The sequence below is a fragment of the Oxyura jamaicensis genome, chromosome 2 (genome assembly GCF_011077185.1).
Source record: "Oxyura jamaicensis isolate SHBP4307 breed ruddy duck chromosome 2, BPBGC_Ojam_1.0, whole genome shotgun sequence".
NCBI lineage: Eukaryota > Metazoa > Chordata > Aves > Anseriformes > Anatidae > Oxyura > Oxyura jamaicensis.
The window spans coordinates 83,770,407-83,796,667 of record NC_048894.1 but is presented as its reverse complement, the minus strand read 5'-3'; the positions used below and the strand labels follow the sequence as shown (position 1 = coordinate 83,796,667).

The window sequence follows — 26,261 nt, the reverse complement described above, 5'->3', positions numbered from 1 at the left end:
ACCATGCCCAAGCAGACCAGCATTGGTGGGAGCCTCTGTGCTGGCAGACGAATGGCTGCAGCATCACCTCAGGGAACTGCGTGAGGGTTTATGTCCAATTAGCTGCACCCTTCTGTGGTAGCTCGCTGCTCACTGTCAGGCTGCACAGAGATTAATTAATGTGAACTACGGGCTTGACAGCGCTTGTAAAAGCAACTAAATTAAATGGGAAACATGGTCCCTTCTCTGTATTAGCCTGACAGCTTACTTTGAGAACTCAAGGAATATAGCATTGCTCTTTGAGAGAAAGGGTGAAAGCATGGAGCTCGGATGAGTGAGAACAGTTTTCATCTGAGGTCCCTGCAGAATGTCACTACAGCTGTGGGAGCGGACCAAGTTGTTTCTCCTCCACTAATCAGCAGAAAAGCTAATGGACTGTTTCATTTCTTCTCCACTAATCAGCAGATAAGCTAGATTCTGAACATAGGAAAAAATACACAAATTTTCAGAATCAAACTTTTTTTTCCCCTAAATTGGATTTTTTTTTTTTTTTATCCCTCTAGGTGGAATCAGGGTGCTTTTTTTTTTTTTGCTTTTTTTTTTTTTTCTCTTTGAAATTTTTATTGTCTGCATCTTCATTAACATTTCTTGTAATTAAATAATATATACTTAGTAAAAAACAAACAAACAAAAAAACACCTTTATTCTTGTGCATTTATTTTATAAAACTCAAAGCAAATTCATTTTATAAATTGGTTCCTAGAGATGAGCTGAATTTTCACCAAAACCTTATTGTTCCCATTTTGTTAAATTCATTCATTTAACTTTTCTGCTATTCAGAGTTACTACAGGCAAAAAAGTCTTTCTGAGCACCGAACTTTTATGATAAGTTCTGGCTGGGAACAATGCAAATGTTCCCTGTCAGCAGCAGGGTCTCAAGGAAAATTGAAGCCCTTCCAAAACACAAGTGGTGCTCTCTAAGAAATCACATTGTGTTGGCCAGATCAACGGCCACACTAAGTGAGCAGGGAAAAAAAGATCACTGAATGGAGCCCTTAAACTCAACAAAACGGTAGGCAACAGGAGTAAAAAGTCAGTCCCACCACGCTGTCATGCTGCAATTAAAGCCAGGTCTGAAGCCTGAGACTGGGGAGCAGCCAGAAGTGATGGTGTTGGGGAGCAGGGGCCTTTCTGTACACAGAAATAAATGGGAACAGGCAGCATCGGAATGCCCATCGCTGGGAACGAACGTCAGCCCTGATCTCAGAGGTGTCTGGAGGTGAGCGAAAAGTTTAATCTCATTTCTTCCTGGTTTAGCCTCTTTGCAGAGGCAGCCAATCGGGGAGATACTTATTGCTAATTCTGATTACAGATACCCATCTGCTAGACGCTGGGCTAAACCCTCCAGGCAGGCATCGGCAGGAAGCCGCTGGGCTTGGTATCAATGGAGATGTCTGGTTCGCACGAGGTTTTCTTGCAAGACTGTAAGCACCCACTGCTCAGACCCCTTTACATGCACCTTTGCTTTCCTTTCAATTCATATTCTTAATTTTAGAGATGTGTCTCATGCTCTGCCTCAACACACACGGAAAGCTTGTTTCTCTCCCTTCAGACAGGCAGGGACTTGGCCCCTGGACCCGCCAAAGCCTTTCACATACATCAGGCTCACTTCAAACTGCTGTGTGAGAAACCAAACGCCCCTTTCGGTTGGCTAGTGGGCTTTCTCTCACCTTCCAGAGAGTAGTGCCGATAAGGCGTTTGAAAAGGGAGAAGGGCTACAGAAGAACCGTGGCAATGTGACAGCTCAGTGTATGCACGCATGATCGCTCCCAACGCAATCTCTAAACGCCTTCCACCGAAGCTATCTATGTGCCTGGCATCCGCGTGCACGTGTTCAGCTGTCGGTGCTGTGCTTTCTCTGTTCATGAACTGCTCACATTGAAGTGAGGTCTCCCTCCCGACACAGAGCTCTGCGAGTTGCCGTCCTCCCTCCACCGGCCGGCAGTTCCTCCGCCAGAGGCAGGCTCCGGGCGCCTCTCTACCACCCCCCGACGAGCCCATCCCAGGGTCGGGGGCTCTCGGGGGCTGCCTCTCGGGGTCCCTCCGGCCCCAGAGGCTGGGGTCCCGCAGCTGCCTCTCCTCCGAGGCTATCCCCGTCTTTTTGCTGCGCCTCCCCGGAGCAAATCGCTTTCCAGACGTGTCCCTGATGTCAGCGCGCTAAGCCCAAGCCCCAATCTGCTCCGAGAGATGCTGATCGGCTTACGGGCCGGGAGTTTGCTCGCCGCCTTTCCTAAACCCCAGACCTGCCTCCCAAACCCCTCTCCCCTCCCTCCTGGACCCGAGGTGGTGCCCGCAGCGGCATGGCCCGGCCCGGGGGTGGCCGGCGGGCAGGGGGCGACGAGACCCCCCCGAGGCTCCGGGACGCCTAGGCGGCGAGCCGGGGTGCCGGTGTCAGGGGTGTCGGCGACAGGGTTGTCGGTGACAGGGGTGTCGACATGGTGCTGCTGTCGGGGGCCGGGGGGCAGCTGGCCGGGGAGCGGGTCTGCCCCGCTCCGGGCTCCGGCAAGGAGCTGCCCGAGGCGGAGAGCGGCCCCGAGCAGGGGGCAGAGGGGGCTGCCGGCCAGGGGCAGGGCGACGAGGAGGAGGAGGAGGAGGAGGAAGAGGACTGCGAGGAGTACGAGGATTTCTCCGAGCTGCCCGACACCTGCAGCATCGCCTCGGACGACTCCTTCTACCCGCCGAGGGGGCTGGAGGACGAGGCGGAGGAGGGCTGGTCCCTGGAGCAAGGGGACGGCGACAGCCCCGAGGCGCTGAGCCTCTTCCGAGCCTGCTGCACCAACAACGCCGTGGTGCTCCGGGCGCTCATCCGACAGGGCCCCGAGGAGGAGGAGGTGCGGGAGACCGACCGCAACCGCCGGGTGAGCAGCCCGGCACGGCCCGGGGATGGGATCTGGGGGGCACAGGGGGGGGATCCGCTCGGGGTTTGGGTCCGCAGACCCGCGGGGTGAGGATGAGGTTCGGGGGAGATGAAATCCCGGAACGCCAGAGCAGGCAGCCCGCTGTGGGGTAAGGCTGCCCCTTAGGGATCTGTCCATTAGGATCAAGGCTTCCCCTTCGCCATCCTGTCCCTCCCCTTGTCACCTCGAGAAGCTGGACAACTGCTCCAAGTCTGCCTTCCCCTTTCTGTTTTGTGTTTATTTCTCTTCAGCTCTCTGAAAACTTTAGGCTTGCTCTCGGTTCCCAGCACGCCAGGGAGAGTTTGGGAAATTCCTGCTCTACAGTCAGACTTTGTGGAATTCACCTTGTATTCACTTTGTTGCCTGTGGCCTATTTTTGGATCTTGTGTCATTGCAATCTTTGTGATTTGGTTTTTGGCTGTTAGTTAGATAACTGCAGGGCTGGAAGGGTGTATTACTAAGTCAGAAGGTGAAAACTTTTCTGGGAATGTGCAGCTGGGACATTTCAGTAACACACAAAATTAGCAACAGCAACTCCAGTCACTTGTTTTTTTATCTACAATAGCTGAAACTATTAAAACTAAGTAATTTTTACTTGCAGTTTGCATAAGGAGTCTCAAAACAAAACAAACAAACAAACAAACAAAAACTATGACTACTCTGTGACAGGAACCTTTTGGAGGAAAGCCTGAGTGATTTTAATTGGGCAAGTGACTTGCACGTTTTGGCAACATAAGAGGGCTTTGCATGGCAAATAAGACAATAATTTGGCTTAGGTCTTGTTTAGAGATGGATTTGGTCTTCATTGTATATACCTGTAGGATTTTTCTAACGAAGAATCCCCTCCCCGAGTTACAGTTTAATATAACTCTTTAATATAACAGTTTAATATAACTGTTTCACCAAACTGATTCACAGTCTCTTTCTACAAAAGTTACCAATGCAACAAGTTGTATTAACACATGCAAGGGGCAGCCAACTATGCTGTGGGGGCGGGAATGAGCTGTAGAGCACAGCAATGCTTTAAATCTACTTTTCTGCCAAAGGCAAGTTATAGTGCAGGTGTACTCCTTGCTGGTATCATGTGAGATCCAAGCCTACGTGGCAGCAGGTCTTGAAAGCCCTGCTCGGGTCCCTTCATCCCATGCACAAGGCTCAGGCCCGTGCGTGTGGTGCTGGCCTGGGCCTGAGCCCCAGCCGTGGCCGCTGGCCTCTGTCTGCATGGGTTCAGCAGGACTGAGGCCCGTGTGGCAGGGGGATAGGTTTGGCACAAAATGCCCAGAACTGTCCCTTTGGGGATAATTTTGGTGGGAAAAAAATCAACAAAACCAACAAGCAAGAGATGTTTTGGAATACAGTGACTTCTGGAAGCCTCACTGGTGACACGGGGGACATGAATTCAATCCTCCCTCTGCCTGAGGGGATTTGAGCCTGCACAGAAGTGACCTTACAACAGCAATACAGAGCACTTTTTTCAGACCGATGGAAATGGGATGCTAGAAGGTGTTGTCCCCATGGCAGGACTCTGGACCCTCTTTCAGGCCCTGTGTGGAATCAGTCTCTGAGCTGACAGCCTGGATAAACCACAGTGCATTCTCCATTGGGTTTAAATAAAATGTACAAGAAAACACTGATTCCTCTTCCGATTTTGTGCATCTACTGCCAGTACTTTCCCCAGCCACTGCTGCTCAGAAAATCAGGGCAAATTCACATTATTTCACAATAGAAAAGCCACTCTTCTCAGGGAATTTTACCTAACAAAAGTGAAGTTTCTCTCAGCTTTCTTTTTCCTGTGGAATTTTTGCTGCTGTTAAATTTGCAAGTCATGTAAAATCTTTGCATATTACACATAAACAAAAGCTATTTGTACTGCCAAAAAGTAACTTAAGGAGTTAGATATTCCTATTGTGCTAATAAGTTTTTTTTACAGTAGTAAGACAAGACCATATTTTGATTCCCAAGGTAATTAAACCTAAATCTCAAAATATAACATGAGGAAGAAACTTCCTAATGGTTAAAATCTTAAAATAAATTTGGGAGCAAACAGCTGGAGTTTTGGCATTGCTTTATTTTTAATTTTTGACCTCAGCCCTAAAGTTATTCCATGTGTAAATTTAAGATTTGGAAGAAATTATTTCAAAAAATGTTAAAATCCAGAGGTGACCTTATATCTTACATATTTTTATCGACCCTTTTATTGAAATACACCAATTGTCTGTTTTGAGACTATTTTCCAAGCCTAAACAGTGACTTTTTGCAGGGTTTCTGCAGGAGCTGACTTTGCCCATGCTGCGTTTATGAGCTGCAGGATCTCCCGCACAGGAACCACCTGTCAGGCACAGGCTTTCATTAAATTCACCTTCCTGCAGTAAAACAGACTTCGCTACACCCAATTTATTAGTCACCACATGTAGCCTGAAGACTGTCTCATTTTCATTGCCATGAAGAGAACAGCAGTTTATACCATGGGGTGTGTATGTTCCCAAAATGCTTCATCCCTGCATCCTCTGCTGCCTGAGTGGGGAGTCCTGAAAGGCCTCCTTGATGCTGCCTCTTTCCTCTCCTTGGCAGGTCCCATACCAAAATATTTGGAAAACAATTATGACAACATATAATATACTAATTGCAGATCAGGCAGGATTGCCTCTCATTCCTTAATGTGTTTACCTGCTTCACATTGGCAGTATTTACTGTATTTACCTGCCTCACACTGGCAGCATCGAGGGCTCTGCAAATATATATCAGAAAATAAAATCTTGGCTCCAGTTAGAGACTGAGACTGAGACCAAAATGCCATCCGGATAATGACAGTCTGGTGACAGACTTTTCACCAGGTGGTGTGGGGACTGCTTTTTTTCTTCCTCCTTACTGGCCACATTTTCAGAATTGCAGGTATTTGCATTTCGTAAGTTTAACATAATGTTATATCCTGTCTGGACACAAGGATTATGTATACTCAGACAAAAAGAGTTTCAAAATTTGGTATTACCTAACCACAAAATGAGAGCCATGACAACAGAGAAGTCAATGAAGGAAGGGAGGAAAAGAAGGAAAAGTACATCCCCATGCCAGATTTAAAATAATCACTGTTGCTTATCCTCAGAAAGATTTTGTGTCAGCTACTGAAGTTATATAATCTGTTTTATTATGTATGCTGAAGGTCCGTATTTTAGGGTTGATATATGTCTAAAAATGTTCTGTTGTAGTCTTCAGCTTTTCATTTTTATGTCAGTATTCAGGGGGTCTTTCACTTAGCTCCACGCATAACCAGGAACCACTGCTTGAAAAACACTTGGAATTAAACACTTTAGCGTTGTAAGTACACCATTATACAGCCGAGATTGCATATTTGTGATCTTAGTTGTTACCCCTTAAAAGCTATGAAAACAAAATAATATAGGTGGCTCAGATTGTGAGGTCTTACTTCTCCTTTCAGAAAATATTCTTAAATCCATCTAGGAGTACAGTTAATTTTTCACATAAATGCTTCATACAGGATGCTGTTAGTCTGTACTGCTCTGTAGCAGGTTGTGCTTGCTTTGAGGCATGATAGTTCTGTAGCTCTGTCATCAAACAGGCCTGGATCTGTTTGCTTGGTCTCCTCTCCTTTTTCTTTTGAAGGAAGAGAACAGAGTTTCCAAGGTTGTTGTTGTTCTTTACAATCTAAGTTTCTTTTGATTTCCCCTCTCATTAGCAGCTGTTGTTAAGCAGAAAAAACAAAGGAATAAACACCTGGGGACGGACTACAATGCTTCAAAAGCCTGGAAGTCACTGTACTCAATAAGCAAAACAAGGTAGTGATGTACTGTCTAGACACCTACCTGAAAAGCCTGTGAGAATGCGGGGTTGTTCCAACCATGGCAGTAAGTCCAGTGAAGTAGGAGCAGGAGATAAGTTTTGGGAACATGGGGGGTCCACATCATGCAGTGGTGCATGAATCAGGAAGAAGGTTTCTGCTCACTCCTTCTCTACTCAGCAGAGAGAAGTGTATGTCTCCAGGTGGTGTTTCAGGGGTCCGTTATGCTCGTCCTCTGATTGCTCTCCCCTCAAGCCCCTGCTGAAGAGCCTCTCTCTGCTAACTTTTGAGGGAGTTTACGGAGATTGCCCTCCTCTTTGGGCACCATGAACACCTTCTGAAGCAGAATAGGATGCTCAGGAGGAAACCAGAAACTGACCCCCTGAATCAAGTGGAGATGTTTCACAGAATGCAACCTAGATTTGTTTGCGAGTTTCTGTCTCTAAAAGGCTGTTTCAGAATGGCATTTCTTACCTAGTCTCCTTGGTGGACTTATAATGGCATTCAAGGCATCAAACATTTATTTTTCTCCCTGCCTTGCGCTGCAGACTGGTCCTTGGCAAGGCAAAATAGCCCAGACTTTTGTGCTGCCACAGCTAGACTGCCTCAGGTTTCCAAGCTAGTTTAGGTACCATCACCCTTCACAGAGATATGCATGGTGAGTACCCTGTGGAGATGACACCTGAATTTATATTTGCCAAAGGGCTGTGCTTCTAAAACTGTAACTGGCTGCGGGGGACATGGAGCTAGTGGTTCCCAGTTCCTGGGCAAGAGAGTACTGGGCTTGAAAAGGCTGTTCCAGAAAATCATGTATCACAAAAAATGCCAGAGCTTGTGTACCCTGTGACGTTATTGTTTGTTGCTGTTTGTTCCATCTGCATGATGTTAACTCGCAAAAATGAGAAATTAGGACTGCAGTATTTTGTGGTGGGAGATAAAGGTCTCTGTTGCATACTACTGTCAGCTGTTGTGGCACATAGTGTCTAAGTCATCCCATGTCAGAAAAAAAAAAAAAAAAAAAAAAAAAAAAAAAGAAGTCATCTGTTACGGTTGTGGGAAATTTCTCATATTTCCATACGCTGTTTCAGTTCCCTCATGTTCTCTCATGAAAGGTATTCTCATGGGAGGGATTTCATTGAAACTTAGCATCATGACATTAAACCATAAAAGGGATTTTTTTAGGGTGGAATTAGTTATAAAAAGACCCTAAAGGAAAAAGTAGTGTAATTTAAATCCTTCAAAATAGTACAGAAATACCCAAACACACCAAAAAAGTCCCTGGGGATATTTATAAATTTAAAAAGGAAGTGAGTGAGCAAAACAAAGCAAGGAATAGTAGATGGCAAAATACAGAAACAGCTCAAAATGAATTGTGAACCCTTCAAATACTGTATTTGCAGCTCAGGAGAAGCCATCAGAAAGGAGTGGATAGACCACGGAAAATATGAAGTCACAGGATAAGAGGGAATTTGGTGAAATTATCAGAGCATGGACCAGCCTGACACAAATAGGCACTTGGAGGCATCGTCAGGATAGTGTAGGCAGGTTAGATGACTGCCTGCCCTTGTCTGCATTCATCTGAAATGTTAGGTGACTAATGCCTTTCTAAATCTGGCACAGAAATATATACTTGAAAATAATGTAGAAAGGACATATACATGGAACATTATTTCTATTGAGTCAAGAGAACAGTTAATAAGGATTATGAGGGTGCTTAGAAATAAATGGAAACTATTTATCAGACCACTGTAAATGCATAATGAGACCTGCTGCATCCTCCACTCATTAAGCAGATAGTAAGACATGATTCGTACTTGGTGTCAAAAGCAGCATTAGCTAACAGAAGCAACTTAGTGGAATTGACAGATTCAAATTTGAAGATGTCATCAACATGAGAAACTTCTACGACTTTAATCTGGTTTCAAGCGATGCAGCTATTAAAGAAACCAGATGAAGAGCAGTTTCCTTGAAGAATCTTGACAAATTGTTTCTTGTAAAGTGGATTGAACAGGAGAGAGGTTTTCAGCCGGACAGTAGCCCAGAACTAAAGGTCATAAAAATCTTTTGTTCCAATATAAGTGGTATTTCACATTAGTGTCTTAAGTATTTGGACTTGCAGAGCTCCTCAGTGATGATCCTGGTTACCCAGCTGAGCACAGGTTGACTCCAGATGAAATAAAATATAGCTGCATTAAGAGTCTAATGGTATTCTAACGAGACTGATTTCTGGGAGATTTGTCATTAATAATTATGACAGATTTATAATAATGTTTTCAGTAGAACATGTCTGTAACACAGATAAGAAATGTAACCTTGGTAAGCCTTACTGCATTTCTCCAGTACAATCTTTCAGGTTTATTTTACAGTGCACAATGTGACACTGTTAATTTCCACATCCATTAGGAAATGCAAGTTCATATTCTTGACAGGGGACTACGGAAGAATTATTCTAGAAAGAATACTGACACTATTTTTTCACTTAAATGCTCCTAAGTTCCTTAAAATTTTGTTGAGGTATAAAGTGCTTTCCAAATTTCATGATTTAGATAAATTTCAAGTTCTTGTAGGTTGGTATTTTAAAAGTGCTATTTGGAAGTAATGCATAGGCATTGCAGATATCTAGGCAACTTCAGACAAAAGTTCCTTTTGATGCTGAAACTGCAAAAAAGAGTAGGTCTAAAAGAACAGGAGGAAAGAAAGGGAAAGGGAAAAAGGAGCTCAAAAAATCCATTAAGAACAATTGTCTTTAGAAAATTCTGTTTTAAATCCTATAATAAAGAATATGGGAAAAGATAGTGATATTGCTCTCCTCCTTGCTTATGGGGCTAAAGACTCCAATGCAGAAGACTTAGGTTTTTCACTGAAGCCTAATACAGGACAAGAAATCTGTAGATGCATCCTAGGACATGAAGCAGAATGTTATTTTTCCTTTTGGCTCTCTATCCTAGAAGTCATATGTCTTCCTGTAGTTGGAAATGAGCAATTTTTGATTGTTTCTTCCTGGTTCTGTTTTGCCTCTTTTCAATATAAGATTGCAGTTCTGTTTTTTCAGCTCCATGGAAAGTGTTGCACAGATCATTAGTAGCGTCAAAGGTGCCTTAAAAGGGACCTCGCTTTGGACTGAGAAACCTCAGAGGCAGGATCAAATTTGCTTAATGTTTCCAGCATATAATCACATCTGTGACAGAGTTTGTGCATCCTGAAACCTGTCAGAGGTATTCAGTACTTCTCAGAGAACAGAAAAGGCAGGGAGTTTTTCGAGGGATGGCTGTCAAGTTTCAGTAATGATTCACCTCTAGGCGTAAAACAACCACAAAACCTGAAGCTCAAGAACTATTCTGAGTATGAAGAAGTTTAAGAGGAGTGTTTTAAAGAACCTACATGTGGGATGTAGACAGCTTAGCTGCTGCAAATTCAGCATCAAAAGTTCAGAAGTAGAAGGCATCTTCCACTAGTACAAAGCTATACAAAGGTTCACATTCCCCAAATCATTCAACTGCTGTTCTTGCTGCCTTAAGTTTTCTGTGCCATATGTATTTTCATTAATAGATTTATATATATATATATTTTTTTTTTCAAAGAGGGTAAAATAGGACCAAAATTAAATGAAGCTGGAGCTCTGTACTGTTTTGTAGTGGCATTAAAGCATTCATTTTGAGCCATTCATTCAGTTTCAGTGAGCACTGACATATCTAAAGAATGTGTGACTGTATGGAGAATCCCCTTGTTTTGATTCCAGCAACTCTACTGATACCTGGCATATTAAATGCAAACTAGTGTAAGTGATTCATCTCTGAGCAATGTTGTTCTACCTTCCCCTACCTTCCCCTTCCTTCAGTTTTGAGCTAAGTACCAGTGGGTCCTTGTACACTAAGGTTTTTGGTCCTGAGGCATGAAATCTGAAGAGGAAAAATAAATGCTTCCATCTCAGGCATTGGATTCAGAACTTCCTGCTAAAAGAAGCACCACGGGAGCGATGGGTTTGGGTAAAGGCTGAAGGTAACAGCAATTCCTCTTTCCACATCTTTCAGAGTCATCAAGAGCTTAACTTTGAGTTCCCTTCATGTCCATCGCTCCCAGTAGTGCTGAAAGTAGTGATTCGGGTTTTGGCTTCTGAAGGACCACTGTCGCCACTGCCATGCTGAAGGGAAGAGCTGGAGTCCCTCCCAGCAGGAGGCTTTTACTGCTTTTCTTTCTGCTAGTACATTTCTCAGAGATGTGAGATGTTTGTTTTCCACTCAGTCTGGCTTATCTCTGGGTTTCAGGGGCCATTTTAAAACAGTTTTGAAATATGTTTGTGCCTCTTTTGCAAGTGGCACAGGAATTGCTTTTTTTTTCATACTAATTTTAGTCACATGATCTGGTGTATGTGCTTGGGAATAACAAAAACTATGGAAATAAATACTGCTAAATGTCAAATAAGGAATACAATCAAAATGCCTATTTGGATCTATCCAGACATTTCAGCAGGTACTATTACATTCAAAGTCTGTTCTACTGTTCAAGAAGTCGTATGCTGGAAGATAAAAAAACCAAAACCCTGTTATACATAGTGGTAATAACTACTGCGCAACAGAGACCAGCAAAAATCAGGTAATTTATCACAGTACTATTCTATGTGAGTAGTACTTCATTTTCAGAGAGACTCAATAGTAACTCTTGCATTACTTTACAGGTGTTGGTTGCTTAGAGCCAGATGAGCTTAATGCATATCAGGTTTATTTTAAATTACATTTCATTAAAACACAATTATCTTCCTCTACAGAAAAGTGATATGTGATCATTAACTAAAAATCACTGCTAATTTTGCAATAAAGATTGATTTGGAAAGAGTTGGCAGCCTTTCAATGTAGGGGGACACACTCAATAAGCACAGGCTGTGTGATCACGGCCAAAGGAGATGGTCTCTGGCACTGGAGGACACGTCCAGCCCAGCTCACGTCCACCCTGCACAGGGTCAGCCCCTCTGGAACGGGCCAACAGTGTCCACACAGCTAGTACTTGGACTAGACCCAAACGGTTCTCCCAGTTCATCATTTATTTCAGGCTTTTCAACAAATGGCTAACTATTTTTCTGTGCGTTCTTCCCGTCATTGTACTGTGGAGTCAGATATAGCTGCACAAAGGCCACTTACTAAAAACTGCTGGTAGTTTTTAAAATAGAAATTAAAATCTCTGGAGTATGTGCAATGCATGAGGAACTCCTACTGGCTTTATTGGAGACAGGAGTTCTCCTTTAATGCTTTCATAAATAAGGCTGCTCTCAGAAGGTTATGTTATTAAATTATTTAAAATGCTATGCCATATAGATATGGATTTATCCATCTCTAAGTGTTCCGTCATTAAAAACAAACAAAAACAAAAACCCCTCCAACCTGGGCTAAATATAATTGTGTTTCATGCCCAGAATATTACAATAAGAAATAATTAAGTACCATATGAAGGGGATGGTTGTCACAGAGTCTGTAGCTGCACATCTGGCAGCAAATTAGCAATTCAAATCGCAGCCACTATGGGAAAAACCCACAATGTGGAAATAGTTCCCATTTTTCAATTCTATTATTTTCTATTATGTCTGTTAAATTCCACGGGGAGTAATTTGAAAGCAAGCTGATTTGAAATGGGAATGACTCACGGTCAGGCTTTTGTTGCTTCACACATTTCGGATGTTTAATGCTTTGAGCCCGACCCCGTAATACTTGGGCGTCTGATCTGGTGGTATGTTAAAACGCTCTCACATATGTGCTGGGTTTTTGCTTTTGTTTCTTTGTCTTTTGCCTCTTTGTACATGAGGCCCTGACTTTGAAACAGCCCTTAAGTAGGCAAGCACTGATGCTGAGACCTGCCAGCCATCACCACTGCCCAAAATTAGGCCCTGGAGGGGAAGTTTGGTCTGTATTGCTACTAGAGGGGCAGGCTGGCACATGAGTTGTTGTTATTAGTTTTATGAAGAGGAAAAGTGGCAAGTAATGGAATACATTCATTATGCTTGAAAAAAGCAGAAGGAGGTCTTTGGCATTTTTCTAGAAAACCTAGTAGGTGTCTTGCTATTTGTAGCTCCAGTGAAAAAGTCTTGGCACACCATTTGCTTGGGAAACAGGGGAAGACTAACCATGTATTCATAAAAGTGACTTTAAGCATGGGTGAAAGCAAAGCAAAGCAAAACCAGCACCAGCCCTTGTCGAGCTGCTGTCCTCTGGCCGCTGACTTAGGGGAGGGCTGAGTCTTCCTGGCCATCTGTCTTTCCTGTATGGGAAGGCTGCTACTGCCGGTTTTTCTTTGCTTTGTTTTGCTGCTTCTGGCATTGGTGGTGTTTTCTCCTGCTGCCGCATGGGCTGTGGGCATTTCCCAGCCAGCAAAATTCTTCCCCGTGAGAGTGCAACAGGGTTAGCCATGTGCAGAGGTATTCCTGAGCATAATTGCTTGTGGCGTAGGAACCTTAATTGAGAAGTAGGTACTTCATAATCTTGTTAGCGCCTTACCTGAGTTAAAATAGCCTGTATGCAGCTGGCTGAATTCAGGTGTCTCAGTGCATTTACAACACTCATCTCCACACAATTTCCCATGAAGTGCACTGGATCCATGACATAAATGTGGAAAACTCCCTGTGAAAGCAAGGTAATTCGATGTGACAGACAAGAGCTGCCTCACCAGTCATACCTGTTACAAGAAATGTATTTGCCTGGAGACTTTGAAAAAGTTGCTTTTGGAATTTAAAAATACAAGCAGATACCGCAGGCCTTTACTGCCACACATTACCTCCCAATCATCCTGTTAGTGATACAGCGTGAATCAAATCAAAACATTTAATGCTGAACAGAGACACTTTAGAAGCAGTAAGGCATATGAGGTTGCCAGGAACAAAAAGGAGGAAAACAATGAATGAGGGAGGCATGGTGAATGAACGTCAGCCTTTCTCTTAAAATTTATCACCCAAATTGTTCTTCTCTAGGATGCAGGATTTCACTCGCTATTGCCGTTTTATCTTCTGCAAGCACTTTTAGATTGACCCAGTTTATGCTTATGGCAGGCAGTGCAGCTGATTTATGAGCAGAGCTCCTTGTGCACGGAGCCTCCCAGCAGGACTGCCTACAGGTGGGTGCCCGAGGAGCAGCGCTGTTTTCGTGTGCGGCTGTTCGCTCTGTGCAGTACATTTCATGGACTGCGTGCATACAGAGAACAGATCTCCCTCCAAGGATTTGAATTCAAATAAGAAAGGAAAAATTTGCCTGGAGTTTTCTAGTAAAGTGATGCTGCTCCTCTGCTTCTCATATCTCAGGTCTAGCACTTTGTTTTTGCTGTCCATAAAGCTCCCAAATGACCTGACCTTAGATGAGGTCAGAAATAAGAAACTGCAACATTTAGTTAGCAACTGTAAACCATCTAAGTAAATTAGCTTTGACTCATCAAAGAAAGAAAAGAAAAAAATAAGTAACTTCTGAAATTGCGACAAAGCTGCTGTGCCTGATGAGCTGCAGGTGGAAGCTTGACCATATGGTCACACTTGTTCATATTTTTTTTTTGTTTCTATTTCATTTTGTTTCTGTAAAAAATTGCCTTTGTCATCTGTGAAAGTGAAGGAAGATCTGAACAAGCTTTGCTTTTGTTTTTACTACAGTGCAGCTTTGCTGCACAGACCTAAGTCACCTTAATTCCTCTTGAATTAAAAATAAAAGCCAGTGGAAACTGAGCTTCACAGCCTATTTCCATATCAAAGCATTTCTAAAGAGTGATGAAAATTTTAGTAGACTTGATAGGGGAACTAGAAATGACTTAGATATTTAATTACAAATTCTCTGAAAAGATTTAAAATCTCTGTAAGTTTACTGGTGTTTTTGTTCTTAAGTGAATGTTTAGGCCAGAGACTTCTGATCCAGAAAGCCACATGCTGATGAATTTCCTCATGCCACAAACAATTTGCTATGAACCATTGAAGATATATGGAAGGTAAAATGCTATTAAATCAGTAATTTTCAAATCTGGCTGTGAAAACTATTTTACTTGTTCATGAGCTCAAAAAGAGAGGGAAATTGTAAATTGTCAATTTTCTGACAGAGGCATGACCTTAATATTTCCTCCCTGAGCTTTGTAATCCAGCTGAGTATGATGAGTTAGCACACATTTTTTAACAGAAAAACAAACAAAACACAAACAACAACAAAACATGTCTGACTTAAAAATAGAAAGGATCATAACCTGCAAACAGTGCTTTCTTTGGAATCAGTAAGGTGCACACCTCTTTCTTTTTACTGCTCCTGTAAGAGTCATCGCCACTGTGTGGCTGATACCATCTCATGTACTTCCTGAGGTGTGGAAGGGGCTTTTGGGTCTCATTCAGTAGTGCTGGCACAAGAGTGATGGAATTCTGTGGGGAGTTTAAGTTCTCTGTCAAATACAGGGTCTGGAGGCTTAGAAGGCGCACGTCCCTTCTTCCCTTTTCAGAACGGAAAGGGTTAGTTGTACATTTATTTTCTTTGGAAAAGAAGTGGGAAAGTCAGTCCTAGGAAATGAGACATTTGGCATCAGATGATAAAACACGCATTAGAATAATAACAATCAAAAAGAAACATAAAACATCACCACCAACAACAAAAGCAACAGAAAATACAAACCTCAATGCATTCGATTCCAGAGATTATGGCTGAAGAAACATAATAGATGTGGATTTGGTGGCAGTGAAGGATAGTGCTTGTGGCTCCCACGGGTCCTGTGGTCCAACTTGGGGGCAATGCCTTGTGCTGCTGGTGTGCCCCAGCTCAGCTCTGTAGGGAGACCTGGGAGGTTGGATTTGCTTCTCAGCTGCACACAGAGCAGTTCCAGGATGCTCAGAGGGATCTGCTGTGGAAGGAGGATGGCAAATGCTCCACACACTCAGTTATGACAATGTGACAAGAAGCCAAGTGCTAAAAAGGTGCGGAACAAAATATTTACCATTTAGCATCTTTGTTGTGGTATATTTAATCATCAAGCAAACCTGGAAATGCCACCCTTCTGTTTTTCTTTAGCCTCCTGCAAAATTATTTGCTTTGTCCACAAGTGTGACCTTTGAGTAATTGCTAAAAGGATGAGGGCTAACTTTATAAAAATGACTGTTCTTCATTTATAGTGTAGAAATGTCAGGTTAGTTAGGTTGCTTGGTTTTTGCTGTTGTTGTCTTCAGAATAATGTATATAATTAGGCTGCAGGGCTTAAAATTTACATTAAGAATGTTGTACGCCACTTCTGACTAAATGCCAAATTTATAATCATAGAATCATACAATGGCTTGTGTTGGGAAAGACCTTAAATATCATCTAGTTCCAACACCCTATAATATTTAGTTGCACCACTATATGTTATCTTCCTTTTAGATGCAGAAATATCTCTTCATCTCACCTTTTTATTCTCACTACCCCTGTTTAGTGTTAACCCTCCTACGGGCATCCAATTTTTGAAGAGTTTCTTTATTACGCTCTCCATCATTATGAAATAGAAAAATTGCCCAAATGTTAATGGAATCATTTTTACAATATGTCTTCAAGGAAAATGTGTTTCTTTGTTCCCATCTCGTAGTCCAGCTCTGTGGATTTGGGCACCACAAAAAAATGAAGAAAATTGTGTGTCCAGGCCATCTCTACAGTGGTTTAATGGGCTGGCGTCTCCAAGCAACCAAGTCCATTTCCACCAGAGGTCCTCATTTACCATACTGGGATCTCAGCAGTTGTGGGTATACCTTTGTTTATACCTTTAGCAGAAAAACACTTCCAGTTTTCTGAGCTTGCCAGGCTTTTTGCTAAGATGGAGCTCTCTAACAGCAACAGATCAGCCCTGGCAGCCTGTGTGACCTTGATGCAGAACAGAGATGGTGGGAACCATCCTTCTGCTATACAAAATCCTGGGAAGCAGCACACAGAGCTGATGGATGTGCAGGCCGATTTGTTAATCTCTAACTTTTTCAAGACATGAACAGTTACGGCTGCAGCCAAATGTGTAGTTAGATGAAAGTGTGAGTCCAATAATTGCTATGATGTTTGGCAAACACTGAATGTAATAAGGCGTTGTTATAAGATTTAATAAGATGAACGTACTGTTCTTGTGAACAGTAATAGCTAACACAAACTGAGATGGAGTGCATCGGGTAGCCAGCCAACATTTTTCTGTATCCTGTTATTTTATATAAAGGTATTCATTTGCTGATCTTCAGATGGAGAGATTGGAAAGCTTTTCATGGGCATAAAACTATGTTTATTTTATTTTGAAAGCTGTATGCTGCTTTGCAGCCAGCTAAGCAAAACTATTTTTCTTTTGTTTGCTTGGTTTTATTTGTTTGTTTTGGTTTTGTTTTGTTTTTAGTGTGTAGTTTCTGACTGTGTATTGAAAATTCTCTGTAAGACAGAAATCTTTCCTGCAGGGGCCTGGAGCATCATTCAAAAGACCCTTAGTGTGTTTAGATACTGCTCTCATTAGTGAGCCACTAGCAGGAAAAATACCATCTTGCAGTCAAACAATGCCCCGAAGTACCCAAAGACCCTGCGTGTCACACCGGTGTAATTCTTCAGCTGCCGTGTCAAGCTCACTGCAAACAGCTCTGAAAAACTCAGTCAGACATGTTTGATACGTACTGCTTTATTATTTATTTTTATTTTTATTTTTGGTAGCAGGTTTCTTTTCAGCAAGAGGTGTTATTTTCTTTGGAATACTGTGTTTTAAATGTTTACTATTTCTCTTATAGGCACAAGTCCTTAAGTTAAGAAGTAGATTGCTTATATGAATTCCTGGAGTCCTGACTCAAATATCTTCCAGTTTTATGGAGTAGAAGAAAAATAGTTCCTGGATTGTTTGACTGAAGCAGTATTCCATAAAGTGGATATACTCTATTAATGATTTAGCAGCCCTTTATACAGGCAGGTCATCTTTAGTAATTCTAGATATTTGAATATAAATAAGAAATTACTCTTCCGTCTTTTTATTGTTATTATTTTTTCAGATAGTTAATTATGTCTTCTTTTTTTCAAATTCAACAATGTATTAATGATCAGTTCCCTCCCCGCGTGTCTTTATTATTTGGGTAAATGGGTTGTACTCATAAAATGATGACATTCTTACATCCAAACACAGAGGCAGAAGATGCTTTCCTGCCCTTATGGCATGAAACTAGACACTCAGCTGAGATGGATGGGGTGGCCACAGGCTTTGATAAGAGGAAGAACTGCACAAGTGGCAGGTAGAACTTCACTCAGCTCTTGACGCTGTGTAGTGACATACAGTTCAAACGTGTACTGCATTGGCTTATTCATCTCCAGTTGCAGTACTGTAGTTGACTTAAGACAGTTAAGGTCTTCCTGCTAGTGTTTCACTTGGATATTGTAAATACAATTTTCCCTTTAACAGAGCTGTTTGCTCATATATTGATGCTGATTACAGCTGCAGTGAATGACGAATCCTTACTCAACCTATTGAGATGAGAAAATTAAAATGGGACTGCATATGAATAAACAAATAAATAAAAAGCTGCCTAAAAGCCATGCTCTTTGAGATTTTAAAAAATTGAATCTACAAAAAATGGTGATGTACTAGAGGTAAAAATGTCCCCTCTGAATTCAATGTCATGGTGTGTGGTTGCTCAAACAAAAAGTCAAGCTGAGCCTCTTGCAGGTAAGCATAATTGTGGACCAGCCTGTTCCCTAAATACAGTGCTAAATAAATGTAAGGCTACTTGCTGGGACTTGAAAGCCAGTAGCAACAGTGCTCTTGATCTAGCCAAGTACTTGTCTCTGATTTTTCAAAAATACCATCCTGCCTTTTGTTAAAGCAGATGCATTTTTCCGAGGGTGACGCCAAACCTACAGATTCCTTACTGGGTTTCCACTCCAGTGGTCATGCATGTACATCCTACAGCCATACTGTGTGGGAGTTAGCATGCAACACAAGTAAGGTGCGAGACAGCTGACAGCTGACAAGCCTGATTTATATCATCTTGATTTATATCAAGCTCTTTCTTAACAAGGTTTGGGTCTGGTGTGATTCGGCTACGAGGCGGTTCAGAGAAATGCAGGCCAAATTAATTTACAAAGGTGGAGGAAAGGAACTGAAATTTCATGGGAAGTCTGTCCTAATATGACTACAGGAGCTCATTGCCGCAAGAGGGTGCTTGCAAACTCATCACTGGCAGCATCTCTTCAGAGAGATCCACAATGAAAATGTGCTGCACTAGGGCCTTTGAAATGTTTTTTACAGGAGAGGGAGATTAGAAACAATGATAGATTATGAGGGAGGAGAGAGCTGTGCTTTTATTTCTCACCCAGTGTCAAATTTAAACTTACAGTTTCCAAAAATTTTGTGAATCATTCTTTTTGGAGAGATTTCCTGAAAAAAAACTCTATGCATTCAAACACTGTTTAGCCTCTTGCAACAGATCTAAGTTAGAGGAGGCCTGTGTCTGAAAGAACATAACAGCAAGAAAAATGCATCTATTGAACACATAGAAGAGCTGAATGATATGCCTTAAAGTCGAGGGAAATATTTTTTGATAGTTATGTTAGCACACAAACTGTGTTTCACATTGCTTCTGAATGTGCTACACAATGTGTTTTTAAAATGGCACAAACTCTCCTTTTTAATCTTAAATGTGTGTGAATGGATGGGTGTATATATATGGATATATTTAGAGGCCCGCAGAGAAATGAACAGTAGCATCCATAAGGCCCGAGGCTTGGAGTTCAGATCTAAACTGATTTCCACACATTCCTAAAGGTACTGTGCTGAGAGAGGGCACTGGACTGAAGTCGCATCATGTCTGGGTTGTGCTGTTAGATGATCTGTCTGTCATTTTGTTTAGTTCTTGAGGGTTTTGCCTTTTTGGGGAAACAAACAAAAAAATCAAACCTAAATAAATAAATAAATAAATAAACACCAGACAAACAAACAAAAAACTAAACACCAAACCAACCAACCAAAAACACAAACAGAAAACGAAAAAAAAAACACTTAAATGGTATAATTGATAGGAAGATAATTATTATAACTCCAGATTTTGAAGTAATTGGAAATTGAGAGATCCACCAAAATGGTTTATATGCACTTCTTTCCACAGAAAGTGTGATCCTTACTACAATCTCACTTTCTTTCAGTGGTTCCCAGGCTCCCTGCAGCTTTGCACAGCCATCAGCAAGAGCAGTCGGAGCTCCCTAACTTATTCATGGGGGGAAGTGTTCAATGCTGCCCTGTCTTAAATCCATCACTTGTTGGAAACACCTGTTCTGAGCAAGGCTTCCTGACCTGCTGTTCATTTTAGGACTTAGAAATACATTATCCTTCTTTACAGGACTGTTTACAGCCCTTGGAAGCCTTGCTAAACGTTGCATAGGAAGACGGTGAAAGACAAAAATGTGAAACTGAGATCAGCTCACCATTCACTGGGGCAGGATCCCTGTTAAAATGAAGTCCATCATTAACATTGTTTTCTGAAGTCAGACCTCTTGCTTCTCCCTTATAAATACCTCCTCCCTTACTTTGAAGCCAGGGAAAACTGACCCATGTCTAGCACAAACACTGAAAAGCAGGCATAGCAAGGAGGAATGGATAAATTTGGCTGCCATGTATCTTGTATTATTACTGTCAACACCACCAAAACATAGCGCTAACATTTGACAGTATTAACACTGATTACTATGTGCTATAAAACAGTAAAGCTAGGATTAGTAATGTTGCAGCATTTGTCAGGGATCATCACTTCTTAGTAGTGATACCTAACGTAATGGTCGAAATAAACTGAAAATGTGAAATGTAACCTGATAAAAATGGTGTTAGTTCCCCTGCCATCTTCCTCCAGTATTTTTTGTCCTTTACAGCCAGGCCCTCAAAAGCAGAATGCAGAACTTTTCCCCAGAAGCAGAATCCTGGTCTATTTTCAATGTTATTGAACCCAGAGATAGCTTCCTTTTAATGTATGGCTAATGGAAGTAAACTAGCCCAAGGCAACTCTGCTAGGTGAACTGTCTGTTCATTTAAAGTACATTTTATTTTTACTAAACACCATTTCCCCAGTTTCCTTACATATTCCTTTTCTAATACATATTGTACCTAGTTTACTTCTGCTGTGACCATGCCACATACATTGCAAAGCTTAATTTTGCATTGATCTGAGTACATTGAAAGTAACTTTTGTTTCAGTTGTGGAACAATGATTGCAGCTCCCTCTCTTTCCACATAAATTTCTTCATGATCTTGATAGGTTCTGCTGCACAAGCCTACTGTCACTAGCAATGGCCTTTCTCCTACCTGATGGAACTTAAGACTGATAGATACATTCCTAATAGAGTCTCACCAGCTATCACTGTAAAATTATATATTATTTTTACATTTTTTTCATCATAAATGTGTATACCTGCTAACAACCTGAACAAATAAATTATTTACATATATATATGTATATCTATATAAACCTGTTTATAATTTCAAGGGAAATTTAAAGAATTTTTTCATTAAAATTCCTAACTCAGGTGCCCAAAAGTTAAAGTATTCCTCAGTTTGTGGTACCTGCAACTTGCTCTTAACTGTGTGTTCGGGTCTTCAGTTCTTTATTTCAAGCTAGAGTTCAGAGAAGAAACAACAAGAAAAGATTTTTCATGCAGTAACATGATTCTGATTGCTTCTGTTTTAAGAATAATCACCAAGTGTCATCTGAACCCACAACAAAACATCTAGCAATGCGATCCACTCCCCCTTGCAACTCAACCGTGCCCCTCAGATCTTTTTATTTTTGCAGGGGAAAAAAAAGGTCAGAAGAACTTCGTGCAGGAGTGAGAAGGAAAAAGGACCGCTACTTTCTTTGTAAAACTCCTGTTTTCATCTCATTGAGTTCATTTTTCTTGTGTGTCCCTTAGATCCTCGAGCAGCAGCTTCCCAAGGCTTCTGCCAGCTGCTTGTGTCACTATTAACACTGAAGCCAATTCAAACTGTACATGTTGTTGAAAAAGAGCACTGGTTTTATTGGTTGTGTAATGCAAGCTTTTGCAAGTTCATTCACAAATGAACTTTCTTGAAACTATTCTTAGAGGTGATTACTGAGATTTAGATTAGACGAGGTTAAGTAAAGACCTTTGCAGAGATGATACGTTTGCTAAACTATACGTTTACTTAAAGACATGTAGCGTGACTGATACGAGAGGGGTTTATTGCATAAGTGACATAAAACATATTCCACAAAATGGAGGGTGGAAACTGGCTCATCATCTTCTTGTCTGAAGACTGTCCCGTGTTTGTTTCTCCTGGAGTGGGATTTGCACTGTAACATAAATCTGTTCATAATGCTGTGAAGCAAAGATGGCATTTTTGTGCCTTTCATGTTCAGTTGCTGGAAGGGATAACATCCTTCAGGCTTGCTTTTGGGTAAAAGTTCTGCTTTAGGCTGCTTGGTTCTTCTGCAGATCATGGGGTTCTGTATGCTGCTGCATCACTTCATGCAGGAGTACGCTTTCTGCTTTTGTCTCATTGCTTTCCCCCATGGAAACAGCATCTCCCCAGGCCAGGTGTCTGGGGTTTCGTCCAAACAACAGTTGGACAAAAATCATTTAAATTCCTTTTTTTTTTTTTCCAGTTTCCAAATGTAAATGCGTTTATGACTAAGCTGTAACAGTTCTTTCTCTCAAAGGTCAGCCTGAATTATTTTGCGCAGATAATGTTGAAGCTTATGTGCCTGATGGATTTCTGTAGCACATAAACACCACTTGTCATGGGACTGATGACCTGAATAATTACCTCATCTCTGTCGCCACTGACATAATCAGCTAAACCAATTACACTACAAGCTCAAGCCACTTACAGAAATTTCTCAGATTGTTTTATATGGACTGGAAGTTTTCATGCATTGTACATAAATTAGTACATGCTCAGCACTAATTTTTACTCTTCACTAGTATGTAACTGTGTAGTTTCTTTGTTAACTCAAGTTCCACAGAGTTGCAGAGTATTTAATGGAGATCCAAATTCCCTCAGACAATTCTGGGAGATTTCTTTCTTAGTCTGATTATTTTGCCTTATATAATTAAAAAGAGATACACTTTAAGGTTATGTGTAACATGAAATATTACATTTATGAATTATTTTAATTTTCAGAAATTAACAAGAAAAAATTAAAAACAGCTTTTTATTCCTTTATGTTTTATTGATCTTCATTTTCTGTTACTCATCATATAGTTTGTGTAATATGCTTTTAGCTTAGACATAATTTTTATAGTTCTCCCTTTATATGATTATGGGTTGCAGTGAATCATTATCTCATTTAATTGAATTACAGGCTGCTTTAATCATTGCTGTTAAACCAACCTTGCAGAATTGTCATTAATACCATACAGACTGCACGCAAAGCAAAGTGGACAGTTGTTTATCCTGATGTTTATAAAAAAATGTGAGTAGTGTCAAATGAATCTTCTGCCAGACTAAATTTTTGTTTGGGATAATAAGCAAAAAGCTATAATAATCTGTTCTCATTTTCCACATCTTGGTGGAAAATATGTTGCCTGAAGAGATTTTTTTAAAAGCTAAAATAATTGTGTCTGGTATATGATTTGCTTTGACGTTCAGCTTGGGTTCTTTATTGATCCTCTAGTATTTTTTTTTTTTAATCTCTATTATCCATAATGATTTAGTTTACAAATAGCATTACATCTGTAATTTTGTCATAAAATCTGATTTATAAAATTGTCTCCTGAGATATTCATGGTCTCACACATTCCTATATTAGCCAACAGAGCTGAGCAAATCAGACTGTTTTTGTAGTGGCAGCATTATTCCAGCTTTACAAGAAATCAAAGGCACATGAAGAAATGTCAGTTTAAGAGGAATCACAAGTTTCCCAAGACTATTTTGTTCTATTTCAAGCATGCACATTTCAAGTTTATGCTTCTATGGAAAATTTTAATAGAATACATTTATTCTAGTTACAGAACAACACTGTGAATCTCTTCGAGTTCTTGAACATAGCTTGAGGAAGATGTTGCAACATCTGGTTAACTTTAGGTAGTCTCATGCCTGAAACTGTCCATTTAAGTATCAACCTAGTGATACTTTATTTAGAATATATGGAAAATTGGTCATTTATCTCAGGCTGACTACTTTGCTATACATTTTAAATAAAATACTGTTAATTTTGCTTTGTTACTTCAAAACAAAAATGTTAGTTAAATAAAAATAAATATGTCATAAAGTATAGAAAAACTGTGGGGCAGCTCTGTGTAGTGCTAAATATTCCACAGAATAAACACAGAGCCCTCCACACCTGGCAGAATCATGGCTTGTAGTGGGAAAACAAACAAACAAACAAACAACAAACCACCAAACTGTTACTGAGCTCAATGTCACACACACAGAGACACACACACTCTTTATGTGAAACAATCTGCAGTAAATTTTAACATAGTTGGTGTGATGGATGGCTCATACTTTCTTGTTTGTCACATGGTGTCTGTATGTGATATTTGAAGATGAAATGGAATCTCTTGCACAACTCTGAGAAGCCAGCAGCCCCAGCCTCCTGTAATGAAGAAATCACCTTTTTTACAGTCCAGAGGAGGCATCAATGCTGTTTCGCATTTTTGGTCTCCTCAGCTCTTCTGCACAGAGAATTGAAGCAGATTTTTTTGCCCGTTGTGTTTCATTGTTCTTGGGGAATGACAGGCAGCGACCCTGGCTACTGAACAGGAGAGAAGAAGCCTCAGCCAACAAACCAGTCCTTGCTGAAAAGCAGGAATACTGTGCCTGCATGGTGTGACACACCAATAGCTATTCCTTCAAGTCATTCATTATTATTACCATAGGATCGTAGAATCATTAAGGTTGGAAAACACCTCCAAGATCACCTGGCCCAACAATCCCCCTACCACCACTGTCACCCACTAACCCATGTCTCTAAGCACCTCGTCCAACCTTTCCTTGAATGCCCCCGGGGATGGTGACTCCACCACCTCCTTGGGCAACCCGTTCTGATGCCTGCTCTGCTCTTTCTGAAAAGAAATGTCTCCTCGTTTCCAACCTAAACCTCCCTTGGCACAACATGAGGCCATTCCCTCCTGTCCTAGTATCTATAATTAACTATCTATTAATGGGAACAATTTGAGTTGTTACTATGATTTAAAATAAGTGGTGAGTGGGGGCATGTGAAAGGGAGAGGAGGGAAAAGGATGAAGTACATGTAAAAAGGTGGAAGTCCTGGAGGGAGGACATATATCTAGGTATTATCAATCTTACTTCTCGCAAAGTGCACACACTTACCATTTCACAGCTGCCCTAAGACCACTCATATGTGGAGCAGAATAATTGATGCCTTGGTAGAATATTAATGAGGTAAAGTGTCATATCTTTTGTGAGGATACCCAGATTACTCAGGTTCACAATTTTCTAGATAAAATTAATTTATACTGCTTTATGTTTACCTTCTGAAAAACATTAAGTGCTCAGCTGTATTTTATTGCAGACTGCTAAGATACAGGCTACTGCTTTACCGACTGCTTCAGAAAGCAATTTGCTGAAGACACTGTCATATCAGTCATAATTATTATTTTTGAACAAGCTTAAAAACATATTAAGGTGGTGAATATTTGGTAGAGGAAGTTAAAAAAGCAACGCACTGATTGTGTGTCCTGGCTAATCTGCGTTAGTAACTTTCAGCAAGCAGAGTACAGGCAGGGCAAGAAGTGGATGTAGGGAGGAAAAAACAGGAAAGAGAGCAACCTGAAACAACAAATTGTCATGGTGTCCTTGAACAAGGTTTGGGGAAATAACAGTCGAATATGAGGGTTTATTACAGTGTTCATTCTAAAGCTGCAGCCTCCTGCGACTCCCTTCATACTTAAGGCATTCCTGAGCACTAGGCCAAGGAGGGCAGTCCTGCAGCACACCATCTCTCCTGTCCACTCTGCCATCACCTTTACAGCCCTGGGCAGGACCGGGAAGCGTGTGGCACTGTGAACAAGTGTTAGGGTCTTGGGCAACTGCTCGTCTTGCTGCTCAGCCAGAGGACACGGGTTATTCACTGTCAAATGTTGGGTTGTTGTATTCCTACCCAAGCCACTTCAGATTTCTCATGACTGTGCCTCAGAAGTGATTTTCCGTGTTGCTGCACCATATCATCCCCCAGAAAGCTCAGCTCTCTGTTGTCCTTCCTTATCCTTAAGCAGGCAGTCTTTGATAGCAGCTTTGGAAAACTGAGTTTAGAAAATGTTGATACCTAATTAATCTCTTCATTTTGTAAACGGGAATAGCTGAGTGAGACTGGTTTATTCTGAGACAATTTGTGTCTCACATCTCCTGAAATCAGAATGTTGGTATGTGCTGGGCATGTCTTTAATGCTCTGTTTGTTGGAAATGCCCACCAAAAGTCAGCAAACGATCCCTACATACTGTAATGCCAAAGCTTGCTTGCAAAAAGAAGAACTGATGCTTGTAATTTTTTTCTTGTCTAACTGCTTGTTTTACTTTTAAAAAGAACAGTAAATGAGCTTTTATTTTATTTTATTTTATTTTATTTTATTTTATTTTATTTTATTTTATTT

General features: G+C 41.1%; 1 protein-coding gene across 2 annotated transcripts in view; it reads left to right on the top strand.

Moving 5' to 3' along the window:
• The first annotated feature begins 2,185 nt into the window (after nt 1-2,185).
• Nucleotides 2,186-26,261, top strand: part of ANKRD33B (ankyrin repeat domain 33B) — a 39,468-nt gene continuing 15,392 nt past the window's right edge. The window contains exon 1 of one of the 2 annotated variants that reach the window (XM_035317426.1): nt 2,186-2,870. In XM_035317426.1, the coding sequence (XP_035173317.1) occupies nt 2,475-2,870 (396 nt within the window). In that variant the 5' untranslated portion in view covers nt 2,186-2,474. Of the gene's footprint in view, nt 2,898-26,261 lie in introns of both variants that reach the window. The other variant, XM_035317425.1, reaches the window with a different exon arrangement.